We start from the raw sequence: 20141 nt of genomic DNA, 5'->3' as shown, positions 1-20141 counted from the left end.
GATAGAGAGACAGTGATTGATCAGAAAAAAATCTAGGGGCTGTCAACCTGCAAAGTGTCTTCAACCAGTCTGACAGGGTATAGGCCCTGGGAACCACCCCCTCCCTGAACTTCACTTGAACTTTCCCACATGCCCAGGTCCCTGGTGGTTACCTGGGGCACCTGGCCCTTCCCAGTTAATAATCCTTTCAACGGCCCTTACATTGTGGCCCTCGTTGTCTACACCTGGCCCCACCAGTCTAGGAGACCACCAGTCCTCAATTCCATCTAGATCCCTTCTGTTACCTCCCAGTCATCCCAGACTACTTGGCCACTCCTAGATCACAGCCAGATCTTCCCACAGTCTTTCTGTATAAAAGGTCCATCTTGCCTCTGTTAAGGTGCTCAGATTCTTAAAATCTGGCCAATAATGGGGATTCTTAAAATCTCATCCACTTCAACTAGTGTTTTAATAAACCTTGTCTCTGTCTGAAAGAAGGTTTGAATCAAATTCTTTCGAGGTGGTACCCACATCTTTTGCCCTTGAATTTTGGGCTTCCCAGAACGCCTAGACTGCAACAAATCCATAGCTTATAGATATTAGCCTGGAGAAAAGAAGACTTAGGGAGAAGTTGATAGCTATCTTCAAGGGTACTCATGCAGAAGAAGGTTTTACTCTGGGTGACCTCCGAAGGCAGAACTAAGAGACACAAGTAGATGCTGCCAAAAGACATATTTATGCTTGATGTAAAGATAAATGTCTTAACAGTTAGAGCTTTCCAAAAAATGGAATGGGATGCCTCAGAGGAAGGCAATTCTAATTCTCAAACAAAGGCTCATTGAACACTTGCTGGAAATGTTGTAGAAAGGATTCTTAACATTAATAATAATGATGATAATGACGATAACTCACATTTGTAAGGCACTTTACAGTTTGTAAAGCACTTTCCTCACAACAACCCTGTAAAGCAAATATCATTACCCCAAATTCACCAAAGAGGAAACTGAGGCACAAAAATGTTTAAATGGTTTGCCCATAGTCATATAATTGGTGCCAGAACTGAGAATAGAGATCAGATTTCCTAATCTGAAACCATACTTCTTTACAACACTCTTGCCTCTCTAATCACTTAAATGTTTGACTAAATGGACCCTAGGTTCTTTTTCAACTCCAAGATATTTCTAAAAATTAATGACTTGGTCACTCCAAGTTCAGAGTCAGTAGACCATTAACATTTTTCTCTAGGATCTAGGGTGGATTAGCAACATTAGGAGAGAGAAAAGAAAAAGGGGAAGGATCTTTTGGGGAAGGCTCTTAAGAGTTCATCTATAGAAGTCTCCCAAGGGAGTTTCTTCACTGCCCCTCACTGTTTCAATATGTGACTAAAGTTTTACCTCATATTTTGCTATTGTTGAACATTAGGATTACTATGAGATTACAAGGGACTCTGAGGCTAATTTAATCTCACTTTCTATCTAACACCTTCTATACCAGAGGTTTTAACATTTTCCTGTGTGGTAGACTTCTTTGACCATATGGTGAAGCCTAGAGAGCTCAGAACTATGCTTTTTTTTTTATAGGGGGGAAGACAGGGCAATTGGGGTTAAGTGACTTGCCCAAGGTCACACGACTAGTAAGTGTTAAGTGTCTAACGTGGGATTTGAACTCAGGTCCTCCTGACTCCAGGGCTGGTGCTCTATTCACTACACCACCTAGCTACCCCAAGAACTATGTTTTTAATAGCATAAAATAAAATACATAATATTACAAAGAAAATCAATTACATTGAAATATAGTCATCAAAATATTTTTTTTAAACAAGCTCACAAACCCTAGGTTAAGAATTTCTGTTCTGTAGCATCTCTGATAGATGCTTATTCAGCCTTTGAACACTTTCAGTGATGAAGTTAGCAGCATATCCAATGCATAAAGTACATTCTATGACATGCATATATTCTAAGTATTGGAACTTCAATACAGCTGAGTCAGATTCAGGGCCCAAGAAGGACTGGATTCCTCAAAGTCATCTCTGGCCTATGGCAATTAAAAAGATAACATTAATACATCTAGGATAAGAAGGGAATTGGTAGAATGGGGGGAAAAATCTTTGTACCCAATTTTTCTGATAAGGATTTAGTATCATATATATATATAGTCATTCCCCCATATGTAAATGGTCAAAGAATATGAATAATTTGCAAAGAATTTCCAAATATTCACATGAAAAAATGCTTCAAATCACTAATAATAAAGGAAATGAAAATCAAAACAATCCTCATACCCTGAAAATTGACAAAAATGACCAAAAAATGGAAATAACCAATGTTGGAGGGGTTATGGGAAAATGGGCACACTAATAACATTGTTGGTGAAGCTATGAAATGACACTACCATTTTGGAAAGAATTTTGGAATTATGCAAATAAGGTGACTAAAATGTCCATAAACTTTGAACCAGAAACTCCACTACTGGACTTAAATCTTCAAGGATGCCATTGATGATAAGAGAAAAGGTCACATATACTCCAAAGTATTTGTAGCTAAGAATTGGAATCAAAATAGATGTTCATCAATTGGAGAATGGCTAAACAATCATGGTACATGAATATCTGAAATATTACTGTGCTATAAGAAATAATGAGTGTGATGGATACAGAGAAGTACGGAAAGATTTATATGACCTGATGCAGGGTGAAGTAAGCGAACCAAGAAAACAATATACCCAGAAAATACAATGTAAATGAAAAGAACATACCAAAAAATCAAAACTAAACGCAACAAAATTATAAAGGTCAAATGGGACTCAAATGAAGAGATATAAGGTATCCCTGACCTACCCCTCTGTAGAAGTGAGAGGTTCACAGGTGTTACACATTGAACATTTTCCAACTTTTTCAACATGTTGATCAGTTGTGCTGACTTTTTTTTCCTCTCAAAAAATATTATTTGTCATAGGGGATAGTTTTATAAGAGGGGGAAGGGAAGGTATATATGGGATACTATGGTGATGTAAGAAACCTAAAATATAAATAAAAACGTGTTTTAAAAAAATTTTAAAAGAAAAAGCTCAGGAGTCATATTATAGAGTATCTTTCTTATACAAGGAACAGCAAGAAGGCCAATGCCATTGCACCAAAAAGTTCATGGAAGAGAGAGGTGTAAGGAATAAGACTAGAAAAGCTGGGGAGAGGGGCAGGTTATTAAGGGCTTTGAAAGCCCAAACACAGGACTTTTTATTTGATTCTGGACATGATAGGAAGCCACTGGAGTTTGGTGTGGAGTGGATGGGCTGGGGTGGGGGCAATAATATAGTCAGACCTATGATTTAGGAAAATCACTTTGACAACTAAGTGGACAGAGACTTGAGGCAGGCTATTGCAATAGTCCAGGTGTGAAGTGATGAGGACCTGTACTAGAGTAGAGACAGTGTCAGAGGAGAGAAAGTGATATGGTGGAGAGATGTTATAAAAGTGAAATCAACAGGTCTTGCCAACAGATTGGATATGGGGAGGTGAGAGATAGTGAGGCATCAAAGATGACATGAGTAATAGAGAAGTTTGGGAGTGGGGAAAGCTTAGGAGGAAAGATAGTGAGTCCTGTTTGGAACATGTTGAGTTTTAAGATGTCTGTTGTTGAATTGTCTTTTTCAGTCATGTGCGACTCTTTGTGGCCCCTTTTGGGGTTTTCTTGGTAAAGATACTGCAGTGGTTGGCCATTCTTCCTCCAGCTCATTTTACAGATGAGGAAAATGAGGCAAACAGGGTTAAGTGACTTGCCCAGGGTCACACAGTGTCTGAGACCACATTTGAACTCTGGTCTACCTGAATCCATGACTAGTACTCTACTGAGCCACTTTGCTGTCCATTAAGATGTCTACTAAATGTGAACTGATCCAGCCATTCTGGAGAGCAATCTGGAACTATGCCCAAAGTGTTATAAAAAAGTATACACCCTTTGACCCAGCAATACGACTTCTAGGGCTGTATCCCAAAGAGATCATACAAGTAGGAAAAGGATCCATATGTACAAAAATATTTATAGCAGCTCTTTTTGTGGTGGCAAAGAACTGGAAATCAAGGGGATGCCCATCAATTGGGCAATAGCTAAACAAGTTGTGGTATATGAATGTAAAGGAATACTATTGTGCTATAAGAAACGAGGAGCAGGGCGGGGCGGAGCCAAGATGGCGGAGTAGAAGCACGACACTCCCGCGGCTCCAGCTTCCACCTTCCCCAATCCACGTAAAAAGGGGACTCTAAACAAACTTTGGAGCTGCAGAACCCACAAAATGACACAGAGAAGCTAACCTCCCGCTGAGAACAGCCCGGCAGGCCGGCAGGAATCGGCCAGCGCAACGCTCTGGGAGCTGAGCCCAGCCCCACGCGGAGGCTTTAGCCCCAGGGTGGGCCTGACCAGCCGCCAGCCAGAGGGGCTCCAGATCAGCAGCAGCTGTGGCCATTTCCAGATTTATCAATACATAGATGCGAAGGACAAGTTCTAATAAGGAATAATAGCGGGCGATGGTGCGGTGGCCTGCGCAGGAAGGTGCGGCTGCGGCAGCGCGGCGGGTGCAGGCCGGGAAGGCGCAGCGGCCTGTGCGGGGAAGGCGTGGCGGATGCAGGCCTGGAAGGGGCCTGGTCAACTCGGAGGGCAAGTCTTCCCACCAACCACAAGGTCCACTACCAGGCCTATCACCAAAGGGCTGGGACTGGAAAGACCAAGGTAAGAAGCAAATACAGGGGCCCCTATACTGGACAGCAAACACTCCTGGGGCTACCACTTCATAGCCCAGAAATCTTTTTTTTTTTTTAAAGCCCCTTTCAGGACCTCCAAAGACAAGGATGGCAGAGTGAACCCCACTTGCTCCAAACCCCGCCTCTGACCCTGAAAATATAGTAACTCTTGCCCCAGGGCCAAACCCTCTACAGTAAAGGCTTGGGATCCTAGAGGAAGGGCGTGGCTAGGACACTGCCTCAAAATGGGTAGAAAGCAGACTACAAAGACAAAGACTCTAGAGTCCTACTATCCTCAGAGGGAGGAACCAACCTCAGAGGGAGACACTGTGGACTCCACACCCACAGCTGAGACTTCAACAGGGAATGGATCCCAAGCACAGAAGGCTCTCCTAGATGAGATCAAAAGGAACTTTGAAAGCAAAATGAGAGAGATAGAAGACAAAATGAATAATTCTCTCAAAACGAAAATAGCAGAATTCGAAAAACATTATAATGAGGAAAACATCTCTCTAAAAAGAAAAGTGTATGATATGGAAAAGGAGCTTCAAAAATTAACCAAGGAAAATGATTTGCTAAAAACCAGAATTAAACAAATGGAAACAAATAACTCTATGAGGAACCAAGAATTAGCCAAGCAAAACAACAAAAATGAAAAATTAGAAAAAGAGGTAAAATACCTCAAAGAAAAAATAACTGACCTGGAAAACAGATCCAGGAGAGATAATCTGAGAATCATAGGCCTACCAGAAAATTATGATAAAAAAATGAGCCTGGACAACATTCTCCAAGAGCTCGTTAAGGAAAACTGCCCTGAGATACTAGAACCTGAGGGGAAAATAGAAATCGACAGAATCCACCGGACACCTGCTGTAAGAGATCCCAAACTGAAAAATCCTCAAAATGTTGTGGCCAAACTCCAGAACTACCAGATAAAAGAGAAAATACTTCAAGCGGCCAGAAAGAAACAATTTAAATATCGAGGGTCCACAGTGAGGATTGCACAGGATTTGTCAGTCTCCACACTGAAAGATCGGAGGCAGTGGAATACAATTTTCAGGAAGGCAAAACAGCTCGGATTACAACCAAGGATCACATACCCAGTGAGACTGAGTATATTCTTCCAGGCAAAGAGATGGTCATTCAATGATATAACAGAGTTCCAGACCTTCTTGATAAAAAAGCCAGAACTCAATGGAAAATTCAACCTCCAATTACGAGAAGCAACAGTGACTTAGAAAGGTAAACAAGGAGAACACACATCATTTTAGAGGGAAAGAGGGGAGGGAGAGGAGCTTTGCATGAGATCTGTTCCTGTCATTCTTGATGCGAAGGAAAAATAGCATACCTCATTAAGTATAACAATATCCTACAGGCAGTAGGAGGGGGAAAGGGTTACAAAAGGGGGGTGGGAGTGATTTGTAGGGAGGGAAGTAGTAAGGGGAAAAGGGGAGGAAAAGGGAGGGGGGCCGAAAAGGGAACACTGAGGGAGGCGGTGGTCAAAAGGAAAACTATTAAGGGAGGGAAGGGAGAAGGGAGGGAAAATACGAACATTAACAGGGGCAGGAATAGGATGAGGGGAAAGAAACAGATAACAATCATAACTGTAAATGTGAATGGAATGAACTCTCCTATAAAACAGAGATGGATAGCAGAATGGATTAGAAATCATAATCCTACAATATGCTGTTTACAAGAAACACATTTGAAACAGAGGGATACACACAAGGTAAAGGTAAAAGGTTGGAGTAAAATATATCATGCCTCAGCTAAAGTAAAAAAAGCAGGGGTAGCAATCCTTACCTCAGATAAAGCAAATGCAAAAATTGATCTAATTAAAAGAGATAAGGAAGGAAACTATATCCTGTTAAAAGGCACCATCGAGAATGAAGCAATATCACTACTTAACATATATGCACCAAGTGGTGTAGCATCCAAATTCCTAGAGGTGAAGGTAAAGGAATTAGAGGAAGAAATAGATAGCAAAACTATACTAGTGGGAGACCTTAATCTCCCCCTATCTGAACTTGATAAATCCAACCTTAAAATAAACAAGAAAGAAGTTAAGGAGGTGAACAGGATTTTAGAGAGGATAGGTATGATAGATCTCTGGAGAAAACTGAATGGGGATAAAAAGGAATATACTTTCTTCTCAGCAGTTCATGGCACATATTCAAAAATTGACCATGTTCTAGGGCATAAAAACCTCACAATTCTATGCAGTAAGGCAGAAATATTAAACGCATCATTCTCAGATCATGATGCAATAAAAATTATATGCAATAAAGGGCCAGGGAAAGACAGACTAAAAACTAACTGGAAATTAAACAATTTGATCCTAAAGAATGAGTGAGTCAAACAAGAAATTATAGAAACAATCAGTAATTTCATTCAAGAGAATGATAATAATGAGACAACATACCAAAATCTGTGGGATGCATTAAAGGCAGTTCTTAAGGGAAGTTTTATATCCCTGAGTGCATACGTGATTAAATTAGAGAAAAGGGAGCTCAACGAATTGGGCATGCAATTAAAAAATCTAGAAAAAGAACAAATTCAAAATCCCCAATTAAATACTAAACTAGAAATATTGAAGACTAAAGAAGAGATTAATAAAATCGAAATTAAGAAAACTATTGAACTAATAAATAAAACCAAGAGCTGGTTTTATGAAAAAACCAACAAAATTGATAGACCCTTAGTCAATATGATAAAAAAAAAAGAAAGAAGAAAACCAAATTATGAGTATCAAAAATGAAAAGGGTGAATCTACCTCCAATGAAGAGGAAATCAAAACAATAATTAGGAATTATTTTTCCCAATTGTATGCACATAAATTTGACAATCTTAGGGAAATGGATGAATATTTAGAAACATACAAGTTGCCTAGATTAACTGAAGAGGAAGTAAATTACTTAAATAATCCCATCTCAGAAAAAGAAATTGAACAAGCCATCAGTCACCTCCCTAGGAAAAAATCTCCAGGGCCAGATGGATTCACTAGTGAATTCTATCAAACATTTAAAGAACAATTGATTCCAATACTCTACAAATTATTTGGGAAAATTAGTGAAGAAGGAGTCCTACCAAATTCTTTTTATGACACAAATATGGTACTGATACCTAAATCAGGAAGAGATAAAACAGAGAAAGAAAATTATAGACCAATCTCCTTCATGAATATAGATGCAAAAATTCTAAATAAAATACTAGCCAAAAGACTACAGCAACTTATCTCAAGAATAATACACTTTGATCAGGTAGGATTTATTCCAGGAATGCAAGGATGGTTTAATATTAGGAAAACCATCAGTATAATTGAGCATATCAACAATAAAACTAGCAGAAACCACATGATCATCTCAATAGATGCAGAAAAGGCTTTTGACAAAATACAACACCCATTCCTATTAAAAACATTAGAAAGTATAGGAATAAATGGAGCCTTCCTTAAAATAATAGGTAGCATCTATTTAAAGCCATCAGCAAGTATTATATGCAATGGGGAGAAGCTGGAAGCATTTCCCATAAGATCAGGGGTGAAACAAGGGTGTCCACTATCACCCCTCTTATTCAATCTGGTACTAGAAATGTTAGCAGTAGCAATTAGAGAAGAAAAAGAAATCAAAGGAATCAAGTTAGGCAAAGAAGAGACCAAGCTATCACTCTTCGCAGATGATATGATGATATACTTAGAGAATCCTAGAGAATCAAGTAAAAAACTGCTTGAGACAATAAATAAATTTGGCAAAGTTGCAGGATATAAAATAAACCCACATAAATCCTCGGCATTCCTATATATTTCCAATGAAACTCAACAGCAAGAAGTAGAAAGAGAAATCCCATTTAAAGTTACTGTAGACATTATAAAATATTTGGGAATCTACCTGCCAAAACAAACCCAGGACCTGTATGATCATAACTACAAAACACTTTTCACACAAATAAAGTCAGATCTAACTAATTGGAAAAATATCAATTGCTCATGGCTGGGTCGAGCTAATATAATAAAAATGACAATTTTACCTAAATTAAATTATATATTTAGTGCCATACCAATTAATTTACCAAAAAACTACTTTATAGAGTTAGAAAAAATAGTAACAAAATTCATCTGGAAGAATAAACGGTCCAGAATATCAAGGGAATTAATGAAAAAAAATGCTAGGGAAGGTGGACTAGCTTTACCAGATTTCAATCTGTACTATAAAGCAGCAGTCATCAAAACTACTTGGTACTGGCTTAGGAATAGAGGAGTGGATCAATGGAATAGATTAGGCACACGAGATTCAGAAGTCAACGACTACATTAATGTATTATTTGATAAACCCCCAGACCCTGGTTTTTGGGATAAGAACTCACTATTTGACAAAAACTGCTGGGAAAACTGGAATATAGTATGGCAGAAACTAGACATAGACCATTATCTAACACCATATACCAAAATCAAGTCTAAATGGGTTCATGATCTAGGTATAAAGGTTGATACTGTAAGCAGTCTGCTAAAACAAGGAATAGTTTACCTATCAGACTTGTGGAGAGGGAATGACTTTATGACAAAACAGGAATTAGAGAACATTATAAAATGTAAAATGGATAATTTTGACTACATGAAATTGAAAAGTTTCTGTACAAATAAAGCCAATGTAACCAAGATTAGGAGAGAGGTGGGAAATTGGGAAAGAATCTTTACAACCTATGTCTCTGACAAAGGACTCATCTCTAAAATATACAGAGAACTGAGTCAAATTTATAAGAATACAAGTCATTCCCCAATTGATAAATGGTCAAAGGATATGAACAGGCAGTTTTCAGAGAAAGAAATTAAAGCTATCTATAAGCACATGAAGAAATGCTCTAATTCACTATTGATTAGAGAAATGCAAATCAAAACAACTCTGAGGTACCACATCTCACCAGTCAGATTGGCTAAGATGACAAAACAGGAAAATGACAAATGCTGGAGAGAATGTGGGCAAACTGGAAAACTAATGCATTGTTGGTGGAGCTGTGAACTGATCCAGCCTTTCTGGAGAGCAATCTGGAACTATGCCCAAAGGGCTATAAATACTTTCATAACCTTTGATCCAGCAATACCACTCCTAGGGTTATATCCCAAAGAGATCATAGAAATGGGAGAAAGACCCATATGTACAAAAATGTTTATAGCAGCTCTTTTTGTTGTGGCAAAAAATTGGAAATTAAGGGGGTGTCCATCAATTGGGGAATGGCTGAACAAGTTGTGGTATATGCATGTTATGGAATATTATTGCGCTATAAGAAACGGGGAGCAGGCGGTCTTCATATTTACCTGGAGAGGCTTAAAAGAACTGATGCTGAGTGAGAAGAGTAGAACCAGGAGGAATTTGTACACAATTACAGACACAACGTATGTGTGATGACCAACTTTGATAGACTGGACTCTTCTCAACAATGCAGGGGTATAAGTCAATCCCAAAAGACCCATGACGGAGAGAAAAATGTGCATCCAGAGAAAGAACTAGAAAGAACTAAATTTATATCCAGGTGGAAGCAAAATACCTGATCTTTTTCGTTCTCTTATTTGATTTTATGTCCTCTTTACCATTTTTCATTCCAGCTGGTACAATCCATCCTTATAACCTGACCATTGTATAATGTGAAAGTATTTACAGATCCTATACTTGATTATAAGACGCCATGGGGGGGAGGGGAAGGAGGGGGACAAAATGTGAAATTCAAGGAATTGTGGAATTGAATCCTGTAAACTAAAAGGAAAAAAACAAATTAATAAATTAAAAATTGAATTAAAAAAAAAAAGAAACAAGGAGCAGACGGACTTCATAATAACCTGGAGAGACCTATATAAACTGATGCTGAGTGAGGAGAGCAGAACCAGGAGAACTTTGCACACAATTATAGACACATGTATCTGTGACGACTGACTTGGATAGACTGGGCTCCTCTCAGCCATGCAAGGTTATGAGACAACTCCAAAAGACTCATGATGGAAAGGGATACCCACATCCAGAGAAAGAACTATGGAGTCTGAACACAGATTGAAGCAAACTACTTGCTCCCTCTCTTTTGTGTTTTGTTTTGTTTCGTTCCTTCTTTCTCACTGTTCACTCCATTGGTCATAATCCTTCTTTACAACTTGACCAAAGCTGTATCTACTGGACCACCTAGCTGCCTACCCGTAATGCTACTTAGTTGCATCTAATTTCTGTCTTAGTTGAAATGATCAGCTCACTCTCCAAAAGAAAAATTGCAAACTATCCAACAGCCACATCAAATCCAAATCACCAAGAGTAGGATCAATTCAAATCAACAACAGCTTGGAAGTGTTACCTCACACCATGTCCTCTGGCAAAATGGCAGAAGATGGGAATGTCATTGCTGGAGGGGCTGTGGAAAAACCAGCACATAGATGCCCTAATGAGACTACCCAGTCATAATGTGGAGGACTGTTGGTGAACCTGGGAACTTGTCCCACAACACTAGATTTCAAATGGAAATTATTCAAGAAAAATGTCTAAACTGTCCATAGCCTTTGAGCCAGCAACTCATTACTGAATGTAAGGGTTAAGGAATTCAGAGACAAAAACAAAGGTCCAGTATATACCAAAGTATTCAAAGCAGCATTCTTTGTGGTAGCAAAGTGGAGGTGGGGGGAGGGGTGGGCAGGGAGAATAGATGTCGAACATTTGGGAAATGACTGGAAAAACCGGTATGTAAATGAAACAAACCATTATTGTGCAATGAGAAATAAACATGAGAAATTTAGAGAAACATGGGTGGAGATGGTATGAATTGTCCCATAGTGAAATAAACTGGAAAAAGACAGCAATGTACGCAAAGACTACAATAATGTAAATTTTTTAAAGGTCACTAAAAGGAAGTTGAATTCTGAGTAACTAAAAAAAAAAAAAGAATCATTGAAAGTCCTGGAGAACAGATGGCCTTCTCCTTTCACATTAGAGAAACCAAGAATTACCAGGGCAGAATATTAGACACATCATCATAGGTAGTCACTATATTAGATGTTTTTGCTTAATTGTTTTGATTTGTACAAAGTAACAATGCAGTGAGGGGACATACAGGTTGAAAAAGCAAAAGTCATCAACAAAATTTAGTTTAAGAAAAATTTAATAATCAATCACATAGAGCACCGGCCCTGGAGTCAGGAGGACCTGAGTTCAAATTCTACCTCAGACACTTAACACAAAAACTAGCCACGTGACCTTGGGCAAGTCACTTAACCCCAAATGCCCTCCAAAAAACAAATAAACAAAATAATCAATCACAGTGTTCCAGACATGGTCTGACCAACCAACTTTAAGTGAGGCACTGTGGTGGAGAGAGAGAGGAGCACTGGGTTTAGAGTCAGAATGACCTGATTTCACTCCCTTATTTGATCACCTGTGTGACCTTACACAAGTTGCAAAATCTCTCTGGGAATAAGTTTTCTCAAGTGTAAAATGAGAAGGTTATATCAGATAATCTCTAAATTTCTTTCCAGCTTTAATCTATAACCTTATACAGTGGGATTACTACTTTCATGAACTAAATACCAAACTCCATAGAATTTTAGAGCTGAAAGGGGATTTTTAGGTTATTGAGTTCAACCCTTTCTTCAACAGAGGTAAAAAGATTTACTCAATGTCATGACCTAGTTAGTATAAGAGTTGAAATTGGAACAAGGACCTTCGTAGTAGCCAATTGAATTTAATCCCGATTCCTGGTCTATTAATACAGCCTAAGATTGCATTAGTTTTTGGCAACCATAGTTCCACTGTTGGTCTTATAAGGTTTGTGGTCAATTAAGACCCACAGATAAATAATAAATATATATTTATTGAATTGCATTGATGCCTTTTATATGAACTACTTCTACTTAGACAAGTCTCTCCAGCACTGTGCAATTGATTTTGGAACCTAAATGCAGAACTTTTTATTTGTTCCAATGAAATTTCATCTTGTTAGTTTTGATGCAATGTTTCAGCGTGTCAGAATTCCTTTAAAGCTTGATTCAATCATCAATTTAATTCAATAAGCATTTATCACTTGCCCATTTATGTGCCAGGCAGATACGACTCTCCTCACATCTGATAAATATACTTTCCTTATTTCATCTGAACTATTGATAAAAATGTTGGACTGATCCAAAAGCAGAACCTTGTGTCTCTCTCCTCCATACAGCTATGTTGTTGAATTGCTCAGGCACGCACAGGAAATAAAAGCAAGAACAGAGAACACAATTCAAATAAAAAGCAGAAGCTTAAATCTAATCTCAGCTATTATGAACTGGCTGTATACTGGTATACTACATCTAATACCAAGAGCTCCCAAACCGCAAATTCCAGCTCAGACAAGCACCCATGAACACTCCTCTACATCATGGCAAAGGAGAGTCCGGGCAAAGACACTAAGGATGCTATCAATAACGCCAACTATGCCTCTCCTTCCCTTCACTCCCTCAGACTTCTAGTGTACATTAATCAGTTTGCTCCATTAGAGTCAGAATGACTTAACTTCAATCCCTTATTTGATCACCTCTGTGACCTTCCACACTTGCCCTGACTCACACTCAGCGTTCTATCAGCAGGGCTCCTTCCCCACCAAGGCTGACCTCCCTTTCTTACTGTCCTCTATACACTGAACTAGCTCATAGCTCACTGCGGGATGGTAGAGTTAGGAGATTCTGGACAGGTGCCATCCATGGCCATGTAGAAACATTAGAGTTGTGATGTGAGAGTGGGTGGGGTTGGAAGAGAGGGCACACAAACCATCTCAGTGAAACGACTGAAACTTTAAAAACTCAGACCGAGTCAGACAACTTCAACTTCAATTCTGGTTCACCAGATAACTAGGGCTGGGCCACTACAGTTTTGTCCCCCAGGGGACAGCATCTGAAGGACTGGATTTATTCCCAATAAGGAGGATTCAGTTCCTTATTGGGCCAATTCCAGGATAAGGAACGGGATCATTTTAATGTTGACCTCCCTTTGTTTCAGTTCAGTCTTAAATATGACTCAATTTACAAAAATGTGAGTTACACAATTTTTCAGGAACTAGAGTTCTCTTTCAGAAACTGACTTGAGACTTCAGGGAAAATATTCAAACCTCTCAGTGAAAGTATGCTATGGTTCAAGTTTATAAATGAATATAAAACCCTACTAATGAAAGTTTTGCAAAGCTTTAATTATCAGTTAATTAAAGAATTAATCTTCCAGGATTCCACTATATTATATTTCATCAACAACAAGAAACTGCACATATTAAATGTGGACAAAAGCCAATGAAGAAAGTTCAAACTCAACAGTATAAGTTGGATGCTTTATTGTTATTTATTCATCTAAAAATAATTACTTAAAAGGAGAAATCAATAATTACTTCATCAGAAAATTATTAACATCATCACTAAGTAAATAAATAATCCTATCTCTATGACCCCTTTCATTAGTGTCTCTACCTGCTCCCCATCAGTACAGGGAAACCATTTTGCAACCCAATTTATCTGCTCATATTACTTTCAACAGCATCTTTTAGCCTAATTTGATGCTATTGCCTCTCTGAAACAGCCTTCCAATTTTAATGAATTGCTTCTTTCTGTCCTTCAAAGCTCTTCTTAGTTCTGGCTGTGGGCATTGTGTACTTAGAGGAATTAATTAAAATAATCACAGTATGGAGTTCACAGCTCCCTATGGTGGAGTAGAAAGAACTCTAGGTTTAATCAGAGGACTCAGTTCAAACCTTAGGTATACTGCTTACTACTTAATTTCTCTGGGTCTCAATTTCCTTAACTGTAAAATGAAAAAGTTGTATTAAATTACTTTTGACCTCCCTTTCAGCTGGAAAATCTATTAACAATAACTCTCCTTTTGCTTTTTAATCTGATTGAATACTTTTTTTTAATCTTGAGAATTTACGTGGTTAGAGAGGAAAATGAAAGACTTCAAAGAGAAAAATTTTATTCTATAGTCCAGCCATATCTCTGATATTTGAGTTAAAAGGGGGGACCAGGTGGCATATTTGGATTATGCAATGTAAATCTACCACTATAAATAGCTAAAGGTGCATATCATATTTTTAAAATTATTATTATTTCATTAGATATTTCCCAATTACATGGAAAATACTTTTTAACAATCATTTTTTAAAATTTTGAAGTTCAAATTCTCTCCCTCTCTCCCACCTCTCCCCACTCCTTGAGAAGGCTAGCAATTTTATATCAATTATACATGTGAAGTCATGCAAAATATATTTCTATATTAACCATGTTGCAAAAGAAAACACAAACAATAAAAATAAAGTTTCTTTTTTAAAAAATATGCTTCAATCTGTGCTGAGTTCATTTTTCTTTGTAAGTGGATAGCATTTTTCATTTTCGGTTCTTTGGAATTGTCTTAGATCATTGTCTTGATCAGAATAACAAAATCTTTCACAGTTGATCAACCTTATAATATTGCTGTTCCTGTATATAATGATCTCCTGGTTTTTCTCACTTCACTCTGCATGAGTTCACACAGGTCATTCCAGGTTTTCTGAAACTGTCCTGCTTATCATTTCTTATAGCATTTCTTTACCAACACAAAAAGTGCTGCTATAATTATTTTTGTACAGATAAGTCGTTTTCCTTTTTCTTTGATCTCTTTGGAATATAGACCTAGTAGTGGTATTGCTGAGTCAAAGGATAAGGTCCCTATCATACTGACAGATAATCAGTAGCATTGCCCTGGTAAAGAAAGACAGCACATTTAAAAAGGCTACATCAATTAATTTGAAATTTGAATTCCCTGTTGTCCCAGGACAACAATCATTTAAAACAATTAGAGGCCAAACAAATTGTAGTATATTACCTCACACCTATCAGATTAGATAATGCAGTGGAAAAGGAAAATGATAAATGTGGGAGAAGATGTGGGAAAATACATTGCTGGTAGAGTTGTGAACTGATCCAATCATTCTGGAGAGCAGTTTGGAACTATGCCTAAAGGGTTACAATTTTGTACATACCCTTTGACCCAGCAATATCATTACTAGGTCTGTACCCAAAATAGATCAAAGGAAAAGGAAAAGAACCTATATGTAATATATATATATATATATATATATATATATGTGTGTGTGTGTGTGTGTGTGTGTATATGTATATATACACATGCATGTATATTTATAGCAGCTTTTTTGTGGTGGCAAAGAATTGAAAATCAAGAGGATGTCCATCAATTGGGAATTGACTGAACAAGTTGTGGTATATGATTATCATGGAATACTCTTGTGTTATGAGAAATGACAGACAGGATGCTTTCAGAAAAATCTGTGAAGACTTACATGAACTGATGAAAAGTGAAGTGAGCAGAACCAGGAAAACATTTCACATAGTAATAATGATATTGTACAATGATCAACTATGAATGACTTAGCTATTCCCAGCAGTACAAAGATGTAAGGTAATTCCAAAGGACCTATGAAGAAAAATGCTATATATCTCCAGAGAAAGAATTGATAAAGACTGAATGCAGATCAAAACATACTATTTTTTACTTTATTTTTATGGGGGGCTTTTTTGGTCTGTTTTGTTTCACAACATGACTAATATGGAAATATATTTTGTATGATTGCATATGTAAAACCTGTATCAAATTGCTGTCTCAGGGAGAAGACAGGGGAAGAAAGAGAAATTGGAACTCAAAATTTTTTAAAGTGAATGTTGGAAATTGCTTTTACATGTAATTGGGGAGGAAAAGAAAAGAAAGACACAAAAAATAAATTATGGTCATATATTATTACTCTGCTAAGACATAGTAAGTATAAAAATTTCAAAGAAGTATGGGAAGACTTATATAAACTGAAGCTTAAGAAAGTAAGCAGAACCAGGTAATATAACAATGGCTACAACAATGTAAATACAAAAAAAAACCCAAAAAAATAAAAAATAAACTGATCACTGTGTAATTACAGTGACCATAGTTGGTCTTGAAGAAGAGATGAGAAAATATTATTCCTTCCCTTCTTTGAGGAGGTGAAATACTATGAATGTTTAAGCAAATGTATGCTATCAGACTCAGCTGATGTGTTAGTTTTGTTAAACTGCAAACCCCACCCCACCCCCAGGACTTTCCTTTTTTACTCCTTCTTACAAAGGATGGATCACTGGGTAGGAAGGGATAAATTTGGAAATGAAGGTATAAGAACAGGGGTGGCTAGGTGGCACTGTGAATAGAGCACTGGCCTTGGAATCAGGAGGACCTGAGTTCAAATATGCCCTCAGACACTTAACACAAAAACTAGCCACATGACCTTGGGCAAGTCACTTAACCCCAATTGCCCTCAAAAAAAGTATAAGAACAAAAGATATCAACAAAAAATAATGCTTTTTAAAAAGAAAAGCAATGAATGATTCATCAATCACATGAGAATAATAACTACCATTATTATTATTATTATTACTATTATTATTAAAACTAGCATTTATATTATTCTTTAAGATTTCATAGTAGGGGCTTCATAAATGTTTGCTGATTGATCTCATTTGTCCTCATAACAACAAGGAAACAGAGGGTGAGAGAGGTCAAGTGACTTGCCCAGAGTCTCACAGCTAAGTAAGTGCCTGAGGTGGAACTTGTACTAAGATGTGACAAAAAACACTAATTCAGACTTCAATTCTAAGATGTGACAAAAAACACTAATTCAGACTTCAATTCACCAATACATGAAATCAAACTTTATTAATCTGGAGCGTGCATTTATCTTTTCAACAACACAGACATGAACCCCTCTAGGAACAAAATTGCCAACTTGATTTCTAAAAGTCCTGATGAGCATGTCTCATGGATGCTCACATCAAGGTTCCCTTCCCTAGCCAGAGGTCACATGTCTCCTTCCTAGATGGCACTGTAGCAAGTATCCCTCAATCAGCATTGTTCTTGACTAAATGTAGATGCTCCAATTTCCAAGTACAGGGAACACAGGAGTCTGGCCTAGTAGCCATCCAAGAGCAGGCTGAAGGCTGGGACCTCCAGTGGGTTTTTCTGACTCTGGCTAAGGACATTTACAATTTACATCTAAGTTCTGACTATTGATCGATTTCTGAAGTTCATGATGATAGGAAACAATCAATCAGAACTTTAGTTTCCTGGTGTCATTAGCATATATTTATCAGACATTTACCAGATATGGGACACACACACACCTTCCTGTCAAACTGTATGACTCAAGTGCTTATCTTATTGCAGAAAAACAGTTTATATAACAACTAGTTAGTCACAAAATCAAGGCTTAAAACAAACTGGAATTAGTTACCCTAAATTATATTTATTCCCACTATCTCCCTAGTGGAAATACCATCTAGCAATCTAGGAACATCCAAGGTAAAGTAAATAACACTCCAGAGAATAAACTAAAGCAATGTTCACTTATAAGTGACTATCAAGTTAGAAGATTTTAAAAATTTTGTTAGATTTTTACATGTCTTTTCTCAAGAGCTCAAGGGAGTAAAGTCAGCTCTAGGCAAAATGATGAAATGGTCTGTCCCTGTTTGGAGGGGCTCCCGACTGCTTCTTTCTGTTTCCCTTGCTCCTTCCACATACCCAAAACTCCACTTAATACTTTTCATTTGCCCTGTCAAGAAGCTATTACAATAAACTCATTTCATATTACATAGCTGTTATTGTTAAAAACAAAGTGCAGTTAGTTATTCATCATGAGGGTATTTCTATTCTAAAAAGATCACCACCAGTCAAAGATTATCTGCCTTGTTAATACAAATATATAGTTAATGGTGAAAATTCAGAAATTAATGGGGAAGATGACTTGGGACCAAGCCTCTTTCACGTAAAGCCAGACTTTTTCCACCAAAGCTCCTCTTACATGCATAACTCTTTAGATCCTAAATGCTTCATTCAGTTTCATTTTTCTGAGAGAAACAGATGGTTTTACTTTAAAAAGAACTATGCAACATCATTTGGGGCCTCCGTCTGGATAAGATCTTAAAAAGAGTTCGTTATGATAAAGCATTTTTTGAAAATGAGTTGTACTCAGGCTAGCATATTCAAACAGTCAGCCTCAAGTGCAGTTATATTAATTAACTCCATTATATTTAGTTTAAAAGCTGTTGCCAACTCTTTCTGGGATTTGAAGATAACTACAGGATGTGAAAGTTAAACTTTCCCTTGCTGTGGGAAGAGATTCAGATTGGCTCAATGGAGATTTTGGATTCATTTTGATGGAAATTGAAAATACGACAACATCATAAAGCATGAGCTTGATTGTATCAACATTAAAAGGAACAATACCCAAGATTCATAATCATCATGCCTCTAGGAAAAAAATGCTCATGATTGTCAGTTCACGTATTTATTTCACCATTCAAAGGGGCCGTGAAAGTAGTCAAATCTTTTGCTTTTATGGAGTTAAAACCGGTTTTAGAATTTAAAAGAGTATTAGGAAAGAGTTATTTGTATTCTACTTAGTTCTAATTATGCTCATGCTATACCTTTAAGTGGCTATATGAAGATTAAGTGATAAATTTACTAACATGAAATATTTCAAATAATCACAACTTGAAGACATGAGTAGTTGTAGCTATTTTATCCATACCATTTACCCATGCATTTTATCAGAACTATGTTATGTTGATTTAGGAGGGAGCTAGGTGGTTCAGTATATAGAATGCTGAGCCTCAAGTCAGGAAGACCTGAGTTCAAATCTAGCCTCAAATATTAACTGTGTGACCCTGACAAGTCACGTAATTTTTGTTTGCCTTGATGCACTGGAGAAGGAAATGGCAAACCGTTCCAATATCCTTATCAAGACAATCCTATGGACAGTATAAAGAGTCAGAAACAACTGAACAAAAACAAGGTTTATTTAACTTATTTGCTTTTTTTTTTTTTTGCTTTTTTTTTTTGGAGGGCAATTGGGGTTAAGTGGCTTGCCCAAGGTCACACAGCTAGTTTTTGTGTTAAGTGTCTGAGGCCATATTTGAACTCAGGTCCTCCTGACTCCAGGGCTGGTGCTCTATTCACAGCACCTCCTAGCCACCCCTAACTTATTTTCTTATGCCAATCCAGGGGCATAGCAAAAATGACACTGGTGATGTTTATCATGAGACACTATCTCGGTACAGCATGATGAGACTTACAAGCATAAGGGGAGAACAGTTTTTCTGGTGATGACAGAAATTCAGGGCAAAGCTTCCAGCTCTATCTCTCTCCCTCCAGTATCATTTAAATACCTCCTTTCATCTTATTGAAACTTCAAGACAATTTGCACAAATCGGGTCTGATGGGAAACGAGATTTAAAGAGCAAACAAAAAGTGACTTATGTCACTACTATTCCCAGTCCCAGAAAGATTTGTCAATAGGGGAGAAATATGTGGTAGGTGTGAGTAGGTTGCAGAATGTTAACAGTGATGACTTTCACACAAGGAGTGACAGAAGAGAT

At 37.5% G+C, this 20141-nt stretch overlaps 1 protein-coding gene across 1 annotated transcript in view; it reads right to left on the bottom strand.

Moving 5' to 3' along the window:
* LOC138162255 (mitochondrial adenyl nucleotide antiporter SLC25A24-like) overlaps window positions 1-20141 on the bottom strand; it is an 87598-nt gene that overhangs the window by 62905 nt on the left and 4552 nt on the right. Inside the window, exon 2 of the mRNA XM_069089284.1 lies at window positions 4456-4571. Coding sequence (XP_068945385.1) covers window positions 4456-4571 — 116 coding nt within the window. The remainder of the gene's footprint in view (window positions 1-4455; window positions 4572-20141) is intronic.

The sequence above is a fragment of the Petaurus breviceps genome, unplaced genomic scaffold (assembly GCF_028583685.1).
Source record: "Petaurus breviceps papuanus isolate PSGF00001 unplaced genomic scaffold, PetGlider_PUasm1.0 186, whole genome shotgun sequence".
In the NCBI taxonomy this organism is placed as follows: domain Eukaryota; kingdom Metazoa; phylum Chordata; class Mammalia; order Diprotodontia; family Petauridae; genus Petaurus; species Petaurus breviceps.
Note: the sequence above shows the minus strand (reverse complement) of the source record. Positions and strands in the feature narration are given on the sequence as shown.